General features: G+C 58.0%; 5 protein-coding genes across 5 annotated transcripts in view; 2 read left to right on the top strand and 3 right to left on the bottom strand.

The window, feature by feature from the left end:
- Positions 1–545: 545 nt before the first annotated feature.
- PTSG_01428 (uncharacterized protein) lies at positions 546–7938 on the bottom strand (the record flags this gene model as incomplete). Its single annotated transcript, XM_004997346.1, has 10 exons — positions 546–712; positions 991–1106; positions 1359–1418; positions 1636–1774; positions 1944–2037; positions 2241–2357; positions 2692–2768; positions 2893–2965; positions 3276–3631; positions 3864–7938. 10 exons carry the CDS (start codon positions 7936–7938, stop codon positions 546–548), a joined length of 5274 nt encoding a protein of 1757 aa, XP_004997403.1.
- A 187-nt stretch (positions 7939–8125) lies between these two features.
- On the top strand, positions 8126–9421 carry PTSG_01427 (uncharacterized protein). The gene has a single exon (XM_004997345.1). It carries the CDS (start codon positions 8193–8195, stop codon positions 9333–9335), a length of 1143 nt encoding a protein of 380 aa, XP_004997402.1. The 5' UTR covers positions 8126–8192; the 3' UTR covers positions 9336–9421.
- Positions 9422–9647: 226 nt separating this feature from the next.
- PTSG_01426 (uncharacterized protein) lies at positions 9648–11759 on the bottom strand. Its single transcript, XM_004997344.1, has one exon. The coding sequence runs from the start codon at positions 11672–11674 to the stop codon at positions 9836–9838; it is 1839 nt and encodes a 612-aa protein (XP_004997401.1). The 5' UTR covers positions 11675–11759; the 3' UTR covers positions 9648–9835.
- Positions 11760–12379: 620 nt separating this feature from the next.
- On the bottom strand, positions 12380–16558 carry PTSG_01425 (uncharacterized protein). Its single transcript, XM_004997343.1, has 10 exons — positions 15689–16558; positions 15338–15449; positions 15041–15134; positions 14784–14881; positions 14536–14602; positions 14201–14319; positions 13981–14031; positions 13772–13787; positions 13248–13503; positions 12380–12889 (listed from the first exon to the last, which is right to left on the bottom strand). Exons 1-10 carry the CDS (start codon positions 15706–15708, stop codon positions 12835–12837), a joined length of 888 nt encoding a protein of 295 aa, XP_004997400.1. The 5' UTR covers positions 15709–16558; the 3' UTR covers positions 12380–12834.
- PTSG_01424 (uncharacterized protein) overlaps positions 16264–18024 on the top strand; it is a gene marked incomplete at both ends in the record, with an annotated part of 2856 nt that continues 1095 nt past the window's right edge. The window contains 4 exons of the mRNA XM_004997342.1: positions 16264–16365; positions 17085–17219; positions 17414–17468; positions 17784–17833. Of these exons, the coding sequence (XP_004997399.1) occupies positions 16264–16365; positions 17085–17219; positions 17414–17468; positions 17784–17833 (342 nt within the window). The remainder of the gene's footprint in view (positions 16366–17084; positions 17220–17413; positions 17469–17783; positions 17834–18024) is intronic.

The raw sequence follows: 18024 nt of genomic DNA, 5'->3' as shown, positions 1-18024 counted from the left end.
CTGTCTATTCTTGCGAGGGTAGTTAACCTCGACGATGACGATGGCGTGCTAAGAGAGAATAGCTGCAAGTACGTGTAGCCACAGTACTCGAACATTACATCCACCTGTGATCATTGCTGCGCGCTATAGTTCGTGCGCTGCGATGACGCGAGCGCCTCTGTGAGCGCAAGACAGTCCACCAGCATCACTTTCGTCCCTGGAAACACAAAATGTCAAATGCGTGTGTTGTGTCGCGGGCGCTCTGTCTGTGATCATGTGTGTGTCAGTGTGTGCGTCGGTGTGTGTGAGTGTGTGCTTGTGTGTGGCCGTGTGTGGTGTGTGTGTGTGTGTGTGTGTGTGTGTGTGTGTGTGTGCGTGTGTGTGTGTGTGTGTGTGCGTGTGTGTGTGTGTGTGAGCGCGACTCAGAGAGAGAGAGAGAGAGGCAGAGATTCGAAGGATGCTAGAGTGGTGACACGCACGTACAACAACGTACATCAGCACACACACATACACACACATACACACACATACACACACACATACACACACATACACATCGATGCCCATCATGCCAGCTGCAGCACCTTGGTGTTGGCGTCGCCGCCAAACGCGGGCTTCACATCAAAGCCAAGCGTCTGCACAATCTGCGTCTTGCCAACGCCTTGAGGGCCAACAACAGCAATCACGGGCGCCTGCACGCGCAGACGCGCCAGTGGCCGCTTGATGGACGTCACTGTACATTAGGCGTTGGTTGGGCGCGGTGAATGCAACAAGAGAGGGTAATGTGAGAGTGATAGGAGCCATGTGCGACAGTGGTGTGATGTGCGAGTGATGTGAATGCACTCATGTGAATGCAGTGGTATTGGTTGGACACAAGAGCGTTGACGTCGTTCGAGCACTGTGCACGACCCAACTCAAACACAGGTTACCAGCACTATCGCTGTGTCACACCCATCATCATCATCATCATCATCATTACCGCCCCCAACACCACCAGCATGCAGGGCGTACCTGTCGCAATCCAGTCGACAATGGTGCGGAACGTGTAGTTGTCGCGCGTGTGTCCGGCGCCAATGCGGCGCAGCTGCTCCGCTGCGTGCTGCAGCCGCGGGTCCCGCTCGTCAGCACTGCTCATCATCGTGGTCGTCGTCGTCGTCGTCGTTGTCGTCGTCGTTGTCGTCGTCGTTGTCGTGAGATGGTTGTGACATGGGAGATGGGGGGAGATGATGACATGTAGGGGGGGAGCACTATCGTGAATGCACACGCAGGTAACTCGAAACACATGGGCTCAAATAACAGCTATTGGTCAGGCAGAACGCAAGTGTGACGTGACGGCTCCCAAGCCAAACCCCCAAACCACAAGCCAAGAAGCAACGCACTCGCTGGTTGATGTTGATGCACGGTCTGGTGGTGTCAGCAAACTCGCAATGTAGTTGAAGCTGCCAGGCCAAGCGAGGTATTGTGGGCGTGCAGGAAAGGTGAGACCACCCGTGTTGAGTTGCGCAACCACCACAGCCCAAACCACACGGCAACAAACACAGAGAGAGAGGGGGGAAGAACAGCACGTCCGTTCCACACACACACACACACACACACACACACACACACACACACACACACACACACACACACACAACACAACACAACACAGCGCACCATCCTGGCCCTGGGATCTGGTTGTCTGGGAAGAGGCGGAGGAGAGTGCGCTCGAGGTCACAGAGCGGCATGGCATCGCTGCGCCCATACAGCAGCTCGCAGATGAAATCCAGCCGTCCTTTCTCCCCTACAACTTCCTCTGAACGCACGAATGGTGGTGGGCGGGTGGATGGTCGCAATGATTGTGTGAGAAGCAAGCTTTGACAAGAGCATGCTTCGAACACAGTTGGGTGAAGAGTGTGTAAGTGTGTGTGTGTGTGCATGTACACAGATAGTGTGTGCTTGCAAGTGTGCTCGTTGGTTCGTACGGATTTGGTATGCGGCAGATCGCTTGACGGCGTCGAGTTTCGTCTGCGCGGCGATGGAGACCGGCTGGTCCTCAGGCAGCGCAGGGTGGTCGCGCTGGCGGTCAGCAATTAAAGGTGGCAGTGGCGAGCCAATGTGCATGTGAGACGCGAAATACCAACCATTGAGATGCAACACAGCCAACACAGCCAACACAGCCAACACAGCCAACACAGCCAACGCAGAAGGTCGCACCACAACACATGTGCTTGTGTGTGCTTGTGTGCAGGTGTGCATGTGAGTGTGGCATGGCTCCATACCTCCTGGATCTTTGCAAATATGCTCTTGACACTGAAGTATGCGGCTGTGCCCGCTTTCCGCATCAGGCGGCGGCGGCGGCCTTTCTTCCGCGCAACGGGGAGCTCACACTTGCCGTTCTGTGCACACGCACGCACACGCACGCACACGCACGCACACGCACGCACACGCACACGCACGCACACGCACACGCACGCGCAGACGTAAATGTAAAGTGTGAAGCATAACAAGCGTGAGTTGGTTGAAGTTTTGGAGGAGCTGCGACCTGTTTTGCTCTCCGGAGCCATTCGTGTGCGCAATACAATGTACAGCGCCCTCCATGTATACATACACGCACACACGCACACGCACACACGCACACGCACACACGCACACGCACACACGCACACACACACGCACACACACACACGCACACACACACGCACACACACGCACAAGGCAACAAGCGCGTACCCAGTAGTTGATCATGCATTGGATCACCGGCTCGCACTTCCACAGGAAATGGAAGAAATAGACGTTGGATGGGTCAACTATCACAGAGTTGGTCGGAAAAATACAACACAGAGACACACGACACCAAACAATAGCGCGGCGTTTCAATACCATCAGCGAACAACGTGAGATACATGTCGTGTGTGTGTGTGAGGGACGCACATGTGTTGCGAGTAAAACCGGCATCAACAAGCAGACCAACGAGGGGACCAACGAGGAGAGGAAACACCATCAGCTGCGACGGGTGAGGGACAATACACACACGCACACACACACGCACGCACACACACACGCACACACCGAGTTGTTCTGCGTCGAGGGCATTCAGAGTGGCGAAGAAAGAGTGAAGAAGCAGCGACTGCAACAAACAATGTCACAAGCAAGCGCGCGAGACACAATGGGAGATGAGAGCTGCAGCACATGCACACACACACACACAAAGCGCACGCACACACGTACGCGCGCACACACAAAACAAGAACAACGCAGAACCCGCCCAATCAAACTCCAACACAATCCAACCAAACCATTCACACGCAACACACCGGAACGCGTTCATCTGGCGCGGCGCCGTCGGCAACAGCGGCGGTGCGGAGCGGAGGCATTACTGGCAGTGGCGGTGGGTCGAGCGAGTCGCGTGGGACATCCTGCGAAGGAAACACGACGTTGCCCGTGCTGGTGTCCAGGATACCGTGCAGCGTGCCCAGCCACTGGTCAGGCAGCAGCAGGTGGTGGAAGTAAATGCACCTGTCGTGTTCGGCCATGGAGAGTTGCTGTTGCTGCAGGCGCCGACGCTGGCTCTCCTTCTCCTCGTCTGTCGCGCCCGTGATCTTCACAGGGAATGTCGCCATCACCGCATCCTTGTACTGCTCCTGCATCTCAACCAACACAAGCCCGTTCCCTGTGTAGGTGTGGGTGGGTGGGTGGGTGGGTGTTTGTTGCGTAAGAGACAGAGTGAGTTGTGCCACTGGTGCCAATAGCCATCATCCAAACGCTGCGGCAGCTCAGGTAAACCACACACACACACACACATACACACACACGTGCACACACACATGCACACACGCGCACACACGAACAAAAACCAAACAAACACACACACACAAACACACACACACACGTCTGCCACCCACCGCTGTGTGACTGTGCGTGCTGGAACGTCTGCACAAGTGTGGCCAGATCCACACGCTTCTTCAACGCATCCAGCGCGACGCAGCGCTCCACGTTGAGCGTGGTGTCCTCCTGTGTAATGCGCTGCTTCGTGTGGTCCTCCTCCAACTCGCGCTCACGCAGCTGCGCCCGCTGCTTCACCTGGTGCGCGAGGAGTGCGCTCAGCACAGCGCCACGCACCAGCAGATCTGGCGACTGCACGCTGAACGTCTCCGTCCACACGGCGTCGCGGTGGGCAACCCACGTCCCCGTGAGAAGCATGCGCTGGTTGAACGTAACCGTCGCCTCCCCAAACGCAGACCGCAGCCGACAGCGCAAGAAGTAGCGGCTTGAGGGCAGGGCCTTGTGGCCGTCCGTGCGCACAACAAAGTCCGGGTGGAGGTCCAGCCGTGCATCGTCGGGAACCTCCAGTGACAGTTCAAGGTAGGAGCGGCCGTTGGCGCCAAAGTTGCGTGTGGGCGGCTCAACAATCAGCAGAGTGCGCGTGAATGTGCAGCGCTCGTTGTCAAGCACAAGCGCAAAGTTGACTTCGATATCGGACGTGAGGTTGAGGTTGGTGCCGACGAGAAACACCCGCAGCAAGCCATCCTGCAGCATGGCCACGCGCGAGGTGACACGCATCGAGCCGGGGGGCTCGTTGATGAGCTCGTTGCTCGCCACGTGTGCATGCGGCGCAAACGACGCGCCAACGCCCAGCTTCCTCGCGGCGCCACGCACGTGCTCAAAGTACGTCCGCCACATGTGCATCACGTGCGGCGTCTGGCCACGCCCCTTGCCAAGCAGCACCGTGGCTGCACCCTTCTTGAAGTTGAGTGTGGGCAGCAGCGTGAGCCAGGGCGCCTCGTATCCGTAGTCCTCCGCAGCGCCGAGATCCGTGCCCAGCCCAAAGAACGTGGCGTGCCGCTGCATGAGCTGCCGCGCGAACATCTGCAGCGCCGCGTGCTGCTCCTCGCTCACCGTCATCTTGTACTTGAACGGCTTGTGCTTCGTGCTGCTGCGCTCCCCAGCGTCGCCGCTGCCGCCGCCAACACCGATGTTCGCGCTCGCGTCGTTCTGCTCAACAAAAGTGCTGTGGTGCGTCACAGCCTCGTGCAGGCGGGAAAACAGGTCCGCTTGCGCCTGCAGCCCATACACGTACGGAAACACGTCTCCGCGGGAGAAGATGAGAAACGCACGCCGCGCACACCACGCCGTGAGCAGACGCGTGCGGGCTGTTTCCTCGCGCTCCGAGACCAGCCCCTCTGGGCCCGGCTCCGCTGGGTCGCGGGAGAGGACGCTGGCCGTGCGGGGGTCAACAACACCGCCAAAGATGCTGGCACGGCGCGCTGCCGAGGCTGCAAGCGCAGCAGACAGCACGGCGTCGCCCACAATGGAGTGGCGGTGGGACACGTCGTGTGCGCCCTCGTGTTGCTGTAGGTGATGCTTGGTGTTCTGCTGGGAGTAGAGGCGGGAGCGGGGGTTGCCGGACATGGTGAGGCTGCGGCTGAGGCGACGCGCATCGTGAACACCGAGATGCTCCAACGTGCTGATGCTCTCTCGGACCATCGCCACAGCCGCCGGCTCGGCGGTAGTGCTCTCCTGCGATGCCGCCAAGTCTTCATCTTCCTCCTCCTCCTCCCCCTCCTCATCACCATCATCACCATCACCATCATCACCATCATCATCATCATCACCAACATCATCACCAGCATCATTATCATCGTCGTGGTCATCATGTGCAGGGGCAGCAGCATCACCCGCGTCGCCGCGCTCATCATCGTGGGTGATATTGGTATCGCTCACTGTCAACTGCCCGCTGTCAGTTTCATTGCTCTGCCCATCCCGTGTGTCTGTTGTGGTCTTCGCGCATTCACTGTCAAGTTCCTCGGGCGGGAGCGAGCCCATGTCGTGTGGTATTCTTGCTGTAGCTGTTGCAGCTGTTGCTGCTGTTGCTGCTGTTGCTGTTGTTGCTGTTGTTGCTGTTGTTGGGGTGGTTGTGTCAGCATCGCCATCGTCGTCGTCGTCGTCGTCGTTGCCGCCATCTTGAAAGGGGTCAGAACACGTGGTGGTGTCATCGTGGGAGATGGTGATCTGCACAGATGAACCTGTTAGCTTTCGCTCCACAGCTGCTGTTGCTGTTGATGCTGTGCTCTCTGCCGTGTCACTGGTGTTCTTGTCACTCTCGCTCAAAGTTGCCTGCTCTTCACTGTGCACATCCTTGCTGCTGCCATCATGATCACCACGATCACCAACACTAACACCAGCGTCACCGTCATCAGTATCACCATCGCTGTGAGTGCCGACGGCGGGCTCTGCGTCTGTCGTTTCATCCTCGCATGCGCCTTCCACACTCTTGGTTGCATCGTGTGTGTCGCCTTGGCCCGCCTCTTGTTCTTGGTTCTGTTCCCCCTGCTGCTGCTGCTGCTGTGAATCGGTCACAGTGCCAGTGCCATCTGCGCTGTGCGCATCTGTGTGTCCTGCTTCTGTTGCTGAAGGTGCTTGATTCACCTCCTCGCTGTCGCCATCACCAGCATCCGCATCCTTCTCGTGTGTGGGTGCGGTTGCTGTAACATGTGGCGGCCCACCCACATGAGCTGTCGTCTCATCAGCAGACTCAGATGCGCTTGCTTCCTTTCGCGGCTTTTCCTCGTCCTGGTGTCCCAGTTGTTCTTGCTGTGGCTGCTGTGGCTGCTCACTCTCTTCTCCCTTCTCCGCCTCTCCCTTCTCCACCTTTGCATGCTGCTGTGAGTTGGGCACTGGTGTGGGCGTCTGCTTGCCTGACGGAGTGTCTGTGCGTGTGCTCGCACCGCGTGCGCCACGCGTCGTGCCTGCATTCTGTGTGGCGATGGTTCTGTTGATGGTGTCTGCACGGCTCTTGGTGGGGCTGGTCAGCTGCGCAATGTTGATGGTGCGCGGCGGCGGGTTTGTGCGCACCATGGTGTCCAGATCTGGGCTCAGCGCAGGTAGCAGCGCTTGGCCAAGCGTGTACACGTGCAGGCGCGCAAGGCACGCGGCAGACTGCGGGCACGAGAGCAGCCGCCAGACAACCTCCATGGCAAAGACGTATGCGATGGTGCCGCCAACGGAGTGGCCTGCAATCCACACCTCGGAGCCCGTCATGAGCAACGAGGCGACGTGCTGCGGGGAGAGCTCGCTCGTGATGTCGTCGACGAGGAAGCGAAGGTCTTCCTCCGTGCGGGCCTGGCTGAGCGATGGCGAGTTGAAGAGCACAAAGTGGCGGTCGGTGCGCTCCTCGGTGCCAGTGACAGAGAGCGTCTCCCGCATCAGCACCGTGTAGGCGTAGTTGAACTCTGGGTGCAGCAGCGTGCCGTGGGTGAGGTTGAGCGTGGTGTTGACGACGCCGGCCTGGCGGCTGGCATCCAGCGCTGCCGACAGCGACTGAATCGGGACGCGGGCGATGTCGAGGCACTGCGCAATATAGGAGAGGTTCTCCACGAGCTCGCTCGAGTCCACGGCGAAGAGGCCCGCCAGCTCGCGCTCGGAGAGATCGGCAGGCTGTGTCTCGAGGCGCGGCATGCTGCGAAGCCGCTGCATCTCAAACATGTGGGCGATGGCGGCGCGCTGGAAGTCCCACACAATCTCGTCTGGCTCCTCATCGTGTTCGCCATGGCCGCCACCATCATCGCCATCACCGCCGTGCTTGCTTACATCCATGGCACACGCGTCGTCGTCGTGCTGCCGATCCTGGATGCTGTCCGTGCTGCGAGGCCCTCGGGTGAAGCTCCGCTGCATGCAGTGGTGCCCCTGCCGAAAGTAACCCGAGAGGAGCCGCTGGCAGGAGCCGTCGGGGAAGATGAAGACGCCCCAGCCGTGCGCCTCGCCGTCCACGACCTGCCCGCGGTACTCGCCGTAGGGCATGGTGGTGGCGTCGATGCAGGCAGCCTCATCAACCGTCTCAGGACAGTGGGGCACGGTGGCATCCAGCTTCTGCTCGCGTCGCAGCACGCCGATGCCCGTGGGCTTGCCATCAATGCATTCACCCGAATACACACGCCCGTCTGGCAGGACGTGCTGCCCAAACTCACGGTACCCAGACATCCTGTGGAGAAGGAGGGACGCGGCAAGGGGCAAGGCACAACAGGCGACGGTGTTGCACCTGTGCCTGTGTGTGTGTGTGTGTGTGTGTGTGTGTGTCTGTGCCTGTGTGTCTGTCTGTCTGTGTGGCTTGTCTTGTGGGGAAAGCGCCAGCTCAGCAGACCACCACCAGCAGCGCAAAATCGCGCAACGCAAAAAGAAAGCAAGCAAGCAAGCCACACACGCAACTCGCAACTTGCGACTTGCAGGGGGAAGTCATGGAGGTGAGTGGTGTGGTGAAGCTGCGAGGGGATGAGTGTGGGGAAGTGGTGTCAGTGGCAACGACATGGGAGCAACAGCAGCGGCAGGCGTCCGACGAGGCGCTCGTGTGCTCTGAACAACGTGTGCTGCTGCTCGACACACGCACGCGCGAACAGCGCACCATGATCACCGCGGCTGCAGGCGCAGGCGGCGCTGGGTTCACGGCCGCATGCTACCAGGGCGACGACAAGAACAACATGCTCGTGGCACGGGAGGACGGGCACGTGTGCGTGTATGACAGGAGAAGGCCAGACCGGCCGGCCCACGACATCGACTGCAGCGGCGGCGAGGAGGTGAACGGGCTCTGGCCGCACCCCAGCAAGCACTTTGTGGCGGCGACCGACGACGACGGTTCCGTCAGTATCCTCGATGCACGACAGGGCAAGGTGTTCAAGCGACTGGCGCCAAGCCAGCGCGCGCACACGCTCATCACAACCACGGCTGCCTTCCTGCCAAACCAGCGGTGGGAGGTGCTGACAGCAGGGATGGACTGCATGCTGCTGCGCTGGCTGTTCAGCAAAGGCCGCGTGCTGGAGCGGCGGCACTTCAAGACAGACACCGAGGAGGACGGCCGCATGTTCAACCCGCCGCTCGTCCACCACATGGCCATCAATGGCCCCGGCAACCGCCTGGCCATTGCTCTCGGCTCGGGAGATGTGCACGTGCTCGACATTAACCAGCAGGCGGAAACGCGGCAGCGGCTACAGCCGTCGCTCGTGCTCACGGGCAAGCACACGTATGACGCCTCGCGCGTCGCCTTCCTGCAGGACCACGACGACAACAACGCCCGCCTCGTGTCGTGTGGAAACGACAGGCGTGTCTGCGTCTGGGACATCAGCAGGCCAGGCCTGCCGCGCCCTGCGTCAAGCGGTGGTAATGGCCCCGCAACATCGAGCACAAAGATGGCGGCCGATGCACGGACACAGGACGAGGGGGCGCCAGATGCCGGTACTGATGTTGACAGCAGTGACAGCGGCAGTCGATTGGTACACAGCACACGATGCAAGTACAAGATCAATGACTTGCGCGCCATCAGTGCGACATCCATCGTCTTTGCAGACACACAAGGCAACATCTGCCTTGGCGCCCTCAAGGCGTGAAGCATGTGTACGTGCGTGCGCGCGCGCGCGCGTGTGTGTGAGGATGTGTTTTGTGCGTGCGTGCGTGTGTGTGTGTGTGTGTGTGTGTGTGTGTGTGTGTGTGTGTGTGTGTGCGTGTGTGTGTGTGTGTGTGTGTGTGTGTGTGTGTGTGTGTGTGTGTGTGTGTGTGTGTGCGTGTGTGTGCCAATGTATGCGTCGCTGTCTCTGCACCTCTGCATCACTATCTCGCCATCGCTCTACCCCCACCACCTCGCCATCTCTATGCCAGACAGCTGGCCTGCCTGCCGTGCTTGCCTCTCCCTCAGTTGTGTACACCTCCGCCTTCATTCTCGTTGTACACTCGCTGGTGTGCAGTTATGGCATCATGTATCGAGTGAATAGACAGGAACTAGGTCAATTTGCACGCAGATATACAGACACAGGCACACTCACGCCCAAAACACACCAACGCACGCGCACACGCACGCACGCACATACATGCGCGCTGTCGCATGTGTTACCTACCTTTCCTGCTCCCCTGGCGCCTCGTCGTAGAGCAGCCGCATCTCGACGTCAAGCATGGCAAGATCATCCTCAATCAGCTCCCGATGCCGCTGCACGCTTGCGTCCGCACCGGCGGTGCCAGCGGCTGCTGCTTGCAAGCAAAGCGCGCGTGCGAGCTGCGCATGCGTGCGCTCCAGCGCTTCGCGCGTGGCACCGGGCCGCCCAGGCGTCTGGCGTGGCAGAAGCGTGTGCTGCATGGACAGTACAACCTCCTCCTGCGGAAACAACACCGCTCGCAAATCTGTATCTGTTTGCGTGCGACGGGTGCTGCTGCTGTTGCTGCTTGTAGTGGTGTTGGTGTTGGTCTTGCTGCTGCCGTTGTTGCTGCTGCCGTTACTGCTGTTGTTGCTGCCGTTGCTGCTGTTGTTGCTGCTCCGATTGCCGCCATCGCTGCCATGTGGAGCAGCTTGTGACTCTGACGCATTTGCCTGCGCTTGTGCGCGTGTGCTGTCATGTGCGCTGTCTTGCCTGGTGGTAGCGGCGGCAACAGTGGCCACAATCGTCTGCACCACACCACCGCCACCAGCCCCGCTGTCATTTGCAGTGCCACCGTGTCCACCGCCGCCGCGCGAAGCGCTATCTGTGCCGACGGCGGTGGCAATCGCGGTGACAGCCGAGTCGAACGCCTCCTGCAAGATGGCCAGCACCGCGTTGTGCACGTCTGTGGCTCGCCCAAGCAGCGAATCCGCGGCAGCAACGCTCATCGACGCAGTGGTGGATGCAAGCGCAGCCAGCGTGCTTTGCAGGGTGTCTGCCATCTCTGTCCACGTGGGCACGGCGTCGCCGTTGCTGCCCGAAGTGCCACGTGCGCCACCGCCGCTCGCGATAAAGGACGAGGAGGATGAGGAGGATGAGGAGGATGAGGACGAGGAGGATGAGAAGTAGTCCCACAGCTCATCGACAAACGACTTGCGTTCGCTTTGTGGCGGAAATCCCGGACCAAGCAGGATGGAGGACAGCACCCATGGCAGTGGGAGCCAGAGGTGATACAGGCGGAGCGACGTGCCGTGTGTGATGGCGCGGTTCCTCATGCTGGACACGCTGCCGCCCTGCATGCTGGAGCAACGGGTGCACTGTGGCAGGAATCGCTGGGGCCTGCCGTTGGCGAACTTGTTGGGCGGCATGTGGTCCCCGACAAAGGTGGCTGTGCGGCGCGTGCCGCAGGTGTGACAGCCGTGGAGGCGACCGATGTTGGTGAGCAGCACGCGCTCGGTGGCGGTTGCGTAGTTGGCGCTTCTGGCCGGCAGGCCTTCCTTGGCGAAAGCGCCCCTGTGCCACAGGCTGCTTGGGAGCACTCGACGGGCGCTGCCCCCCAGCAGGAAAAAGGTGGCTAGAGTGGCTGCAGAGACGATGGTGGTGTGCTTGAACGTGCGGGAATGCACCACCTCCTCCAGGAAGCACATGGGGTCGTCGGCGATGGCCGTCAGCTCCTGCTGGTAGCTGTCGATGGCCGCCGGCAGGGTGTTTGGCAGGCCTTCGCATGCGGATGCCACGTCTCGTGCCGTGGCTTCTGCCCAAGCGAGGGCGCGATCTGCCATCTTCTCTGGCTGTGGGTCAAGCAGCTGGCGGCGCAGGCGCGGCAGGTGCCGTGCAGTGGTGCTGCAGGCCATTGTGGACACCAGGCCGGCCACGGACACGGACGCAAGTCCCGCAACCGTACCAACGACGCGATGGTGCGCGCGTATTCGCAAGGGTACAAACACGGCCTTCTGCAGCACGGCCAGGGTCACAGGGAAGCACACGGCGCCAGCCACCGCAGACGCAGCAACCAGCTCCACGTCGTCCAACTCGCCCATACTCGTGTTCCTACTGGTGTGTTGATGTTGTGGCCGTTGGGTTGTGTGTTGTGTGTGTTGTGTGTTGTGTGGTTGTGGATATGGCGTGGATATGCGGTTTTCTTTTTCTTTTTTTCTTTTTTCTTCTTCTTTTTTTTTTATTCCTTCTTCTGGGGGCTGGGTTGCAACTCTCTCCTAGCCTCCTCCTTTGAGCCCTTGCTATTGCTAAGACCTCGAGCTACATCTACACCCTTCAACCCGCCCAGCCGCCATGGCTTCCTTCTTCCTATCTTAGTGGGGTCTGTTTGTTTGGAGCCATAACTGTTGCCGAGAACTGCAACAAGGAATTATGATTGTGGAGATGTTAGGATGGACGTACTTACTCCTCATCTCCTCATGTCACATCAATCCAGCAATGCTTTTTGCAACGTCTCTTCCTTGATCCACCTCCTTCCTGCTTCCTGCACAGTACAGCCCCGCGATGACAAGTCAAACAAAAGCAAACGTTTCTTTACTGCGTGCTTTCGTTCACTGCTGTTGTGACACGACGCCCATTCGCCACGTGCCGCTGTCTGTAGGTCTGTTCCAACAACAAGCAACGTGTTTGCTCCACTGGCTGAACAATGCGTTCGCCAGGTTCGCCAACACAAAGCCCCCTCCCCCTCCAACCAGCGTTCTCTTTCCCATTGCATCTCATCAGACACTCAAGCGCCACTCGCGAGCACCTTCGGCTTTACGAGCTTTAATCATGTGTGCTTGCCTCTCGCAGGAACAGTACAAGAAGAGAGGAATAAATGCAGACGGACCGAGCAGACTGGGCAAGCAAGACAGCAAAGCAGGTTGAATCTGAAAATGCGAAGCGAGTGAAAAGAGGGACAGTGCACAAAGGGTGCGGCGCGTCAAAGCAAGGCAGGTCTAAGGTAATGAGGTCAACAGTGGGGTCAAGGTAGGTAAGAAGAGTGAAACCAAGCACATCAGAAGCAAACGTGATTGAGGCATGAAAGACAGAGACGGACGAACAGCGAAAAAAGATGTACACAGCAGACAACACACGAGCACGGCTGGAGTTGAAGGTCTCGCGTGGTCCTTGTCAAAGATCGCTGATCTGCTGCTGCCACGGGGCAAGCGTCCACAGTGGAGACCGTGTCCATGTGTGGAGGTCGCGGCATCACGGGCGCCGACTATGACCGGAACAGAAGGGGTTCCATCAAGAATGCGTTGGCGATGGCGGTTATGCTGCAGCGCCAAGGAAAGCACGGCATTGTGTGGTGCAGAGTGAGTGCCATGTTGTGGCCGGCAGAGCAGGGGAGGGAACGGGAGGAAGAGGAGGAGGAGGAGGAAGAAGAGGAGGAGGAGGAGGAGGGAGGAGGAGGAGGGAGGAGGAGGAGGAGGAGCCTAACAGCTTAGACGACGACAACAACAACAACAACAACAACAACAACAACAACAACAACAACAACAACAACAACAACAACAACAACAACAACAACAACAACAACAACAACAACAGCAACAGCAACAACAACAACAACAACAACAACAACAACAACAGAGACAACAACCAACGACAAGTAGCAGCAGCAGCAACCCACACCTGTAGTGGGACACGAGGTCAAAGAGGGTGGAAAAGCGCTGATCTGGAAAGAGGTAAAACTCGTCTTCAAACGGTGTGTAGATGACGAGGTGCCTCGGGCCATCCAGCGTCATGATAGACAGGCGCAGGCCGCTGTTGGCGCGAATGATGTACGTGCCAGCCTCCTTGCCTTCAAGGGCGGCCTCTGCCTCCTCCCGCGTCATCGTTGGTAGTGGCAACTCGCACGCCAGAATCTTCGGATCTGTTTCAGCGAAACCTGAGGGAAGCGTACGGCAAGCGGAGTGAAGACCAGAATATCAGACAACGACAAGCGTGACCATGTTTTGAAGTGCCCTTCAGCGCGTCGGTCCACCGCTTCAGCACACGCGCAGAAAACAATGCAGACAGAGATACGACCACAGATACACGGAAAGACACGCACACACATGCACACCAACACACACACACACCAACACACACACGCACACACGCACACACGCCCCGTCCTGCGCGTCATCCTCAGGTCAACAGCGAGCACAACTCACTGCTTCGACTGTGGATCTGTGTTGGTCCCCCCCCCCGCAGCCGATCCCCCAGTTGACAAGGGCAAAGCACGCAAGTCGCATACCCGTGAGGGAGAACATACGATTGCACAACCACACAACCACACAACCACTGGCGATTGCTCAATTCAAGCGGGTCACCAACAAAATAGCATGACAAGGGCAGTACCCGGATCAATGCACGCGCGCACCTGTTCCCAATTCTGGCTGTGGCGTGCGCGAATCAACAGCGGAGACTGCGTCTGTAACAGCCAAGCACGGCCCAGCAAACAAATCGTACAACCGTTGTCGAGACAGGGAGCATGCTTGTTAATCCATTCATGCATACATGCCATTCATGTCAATCAACACGAGCATGCAAAGGTTGAAAGCACGCACAGCCCACGTGTCACCCCTTCCCGAGTGACGTACCAAGTGCGATGTGTCACTTTCCCCGGACGTGGTGTACCCCTGACCATCGCTGTGTGAACCGTAGCCATTGTCTGTCCCTCCCGAAGACACCACTCCTCTCCGCCCATGCTCATCACCACCTTGAAACAAAGGCGGGGGGGGGAGGAATAACATTCAGAACGCGAAAGTAATGTTAGCATGGTTGCCGAAAGTGCTCACACCCATCCTTGGGTATGCACACATCTTTCTCTTCGCGCAGGCCAACATTTCGCATGCACACACTTGCGCACATATCAACACACCACACCACATGCATACGCACACACACGCACATCTGCACGCACAAGTGGACGTACGCTCGGGCTTGGTATCAACTTTGATTTTGACCGCTTGATCGCTCCCGCTCAAATGCTTCTTCACAGCCTGAAAGAAGCATAAACCCCAATGCACACAGACAACATATGCAGAGAACATTGTCAGCCACAACAGCTGCAGTGGCTCAAGGCGGCTCACTGTCAGACCCACATATGTGCAATATGCCATCCACCACCACCACCACCATCACCATCACCACCACCCCCACCCAAACCAATCGTGGACGTACCGCTACAGTTGCGCTCTGCACGTCAATGTCGTTGATTTCAAGGATGCGGGCACCCTCGCTCAGTGGGCAATCATCGGACAGATGTGATACAAATACACCTGCCAAACCCCAATCAAACCAAAACACCCAAGAGTGGCTATTGCCGTTAGCGAGCACGGACAAGTGTGAATGCGTAAGGGCACTGGCTTGTAAAGGTGCTGTGCATGTAGCATGCGGTGCTGTTCTGCTGTTAAACCATCTGGGTGGTACGCACGAACCTGGCGGGTCTTTTCGAAAGTCAATACAGCCAACAAGTTCAAAACCGAGAGATCCATCGGGCAGCCTCGAGACCCACACATCCTGAATTTGCCTCTGTTGTTAAATGCATGTCCACCAACGCAGAGCAACGTGGCGAGGTGAGCAAGGGCATGCGCGCTCATCATGTAGTCAGGCCATCTCGTCTTGTCATCGGCAACCAATGGAGCCAAACACAATGTATCCTGCTGACACGTTGCCCACAAACGCGCACACGTAAACGAGCGCCTGCCAGCTGAGCAGCTGAAGTGCCACCACACCTTCGTTGATCTCCTGACGAAACGGCTAAGGCTTCGGCGTGAGGACGAGGGTTGCTGTGGCTTGGAGGAATCGCCGCTCCCTTTGCGGAGCGACCCTGTTCGGAACAAGCCACTATGCACACATACATACGTTTTCATTCATGCACATCCATACAAACACACAAACGCAGCGAGAGAGTTACGTGACCCGAGCTGCGCGTGTGCGTGTGTGCACGTGTGTACGTGTGTGTGCACGTGTACGTGTGTGTAGGTGACGTGCAGCTGTGCGGCAACGTGCGCTGTCGTCAGTCAGAAAGGCAGGCCAAGACAAGGTGTTCCGTCGCATCCCTGTTTGGTGATGCGCTCACCTACCTCAGTCGTCTTGCCATCATAGTGTGGGTGCTGAAGGCTGCAAGGTGGGTTTTGGTAATGACCTGTAGTGGTGCCTCGTGTCGGCGTGTGCCGAAAGCGGGGACGGCGTCAAAATATCCTCGGCGCCTCGGCAAGCAAAGGGTGCTGTTGTTTTGGGGTAGCAACAATGAATGCGTCCACCCACGGTGTAGTTGTGACGCGCATGCATACAATATGTGTCGCAAGCGGGACGGACGAATATGGCGCGTGCGGGTGTGCGTGTGAGCGTGTCTATTACAATGACAGGCGCGGCTGCTGATGAGTGGTGTTTGGCGTGCCACCGACGAAATCAACAAACAATACAATACGACCGATGGAGGCAGGGTAGGCTGGCGTGATGCGATGCACGAATTTGAGTGGGCAAACTAGGAACACTCGCCAAGCGGCTGTGCACACGGGCGAGGATGTGAGGCATTATGCATGCATGCACGATGCCACTTGAATGATGTGGTTGCACAAAGGTGAAGCCAACGTGCTCGCACTCTCTGGTACGTCATAGCACGACACAACGCAACCCAATGTTGGCACGAGCGAGCATGTTCTCGCCCGCATGGCGACGGCGCGACACTCTCTTCTCGACACCTGAGTGCCCAACAGCCCACCTGAGCCTGCCCAAGCCTTGCAGCAATCGCTTGAAGGTTCGCGTAGTGTAGGTTCGCACGTCGCGAGGGAGAGGGCGAACGACAACTCCTATTTTTTCAAAGTCGACAAATCTCTCTCGTCAGCTGCTCAGCTGCAGACAGAGCAGAGGTGTGGGCTGATGTGTTGGGTTGTTGATTGTTTTGTGTGCTGATCCTGATAACTCGTGTGTGTGTGTGTGTGTGTGTGTGTGTGTGTGTGTGTGTGTGTGTGTGTGTGTGTGTGTGTGTGTGTGTGTGTGTGCGCAGTATGCGTCTTGCGGAGGTCCTTTGGTGTGTGGCGAGCGAGCTTGTGGCAGACACAATGTGTGTGATGTGGGCGGAACTGGAAGTTGGGAAATGAGGACGCTCGATTCCAACAGGCGCGAGGTGGCGTGTACGCAGAGGAGGAAGGTGCACTTACAAGATTAGTGGAAGTCATTGCAAATCGTCAACATGGTGAGCAGCAGCCAACAGTGGTTTGTGGTGGTGGTGGTGGTGGTGTGTGTGTGTGTGCTCTCTGTGTGTGTGTATGTGTGTGTGTGTGCTCTGTGTGTGTGTGTGTGTGCTGGGCGTCCATGCGTCCATGCGTCCATGCGTCCATGCGTCCATGCGTGTGTGCGTCCATGCGTGTGTACGTTTATGCGTCCATGTGTGTCTGCTCTCGACCAAGAGCAAGCACCCACGCACCCATTACTCAGCACGCAAACCCCGCGCCCGTGCACGCACTTGCCTTTCAGGCGCCTCTGAGCATCTACGACCCAGAGGGACCAGAAAGCGCCAAGTATGTTGCGTTGCCAGAGGAGCAGAACGACCTGTACCCGTTTGTGAGGCAAGCGCGACTTCTGCTCGTCGGCGCCATCGACTACACACAGGTGAGCTGCAATACTCGTTGTGGGGCCATTGCCTGCCATCTGCTGCTGCTGCTGCTGCTGCTGCCATCTGCTGCTGCTGCCCACCAGTCACCAACGCCACCCACCGCCTTCCCTCTTCCCATGCGTTCCTCACCTTTGCCCCCCACACACGCACACACACACGTCACACACGCACATCATGTCACACATTACAGAGCTATGTCACTCAGGCCAAAGCCACATACAGCAACACAAAGCGCATCTACAAAGGTGCACACACAGTCTGGTCTTGATAACAGTTTGTGTGTGCGTGTGTGTGCGTGTGAGATTGTGTGTGCGTGTGTGATTGTGCGTGCGTGTGTGTGATTGTGTGCGTGCGTGCTTGTGTGTGATTGTGTGTGCGTGTGTGTGATTGTGCGTGTGTGCGCGTGTGTGATTGTGTGTGCGTGCGTGTGTGTGCATCACACCCATGACTGGTCAGGTGTTCTTCACGACGCCACAGAGCCATCACCATGCCCTTTGCCAACTCTGGATCCCCTGTGCTGCTGTTCGTCTTTGTGTGTTTCGCCTGCTTTTCGGTTTCAGACTTTATGTCTCATGTCCCAGAGTCGGAGAAGAATGTCATGGGCCTGTTGGTGATTGGAGTCGCAGGCATGACCGGCAGCCTCACATACCCACACCGTGCGTTGTGTGTGTGTGTGTGTGTGTGTGTGTGTGTGTGTGTGTGTGTGTGTGTGTGTGTGTGTGTGTGTGTGTGTGTGTGTGTGTGTGTGTGTGTGTGTGTGTGTGTGTGTGTGTGTGTGTGTGTGTGTGTTGTGTGTGTGTG

This window comes from Salpingoeca rosetta, assembly GCF_000188695.1.
Source record: "Salpingoeca rosetta unplaced genomic scaffold supercont1.4, whole genome shotgun sequence".
Classification (NCBI taxonomy): Eukaryota; class Choanoflagellata; order Craspedida; family Salpingoecidae; genus Salpingoeca; species Salpingoeca rosetta.
The sequence above is the reverse complement of the archived record's forward strand: the minus strand, read 5'-3'. Positions and strand labels throughout refer to the sequence as shown.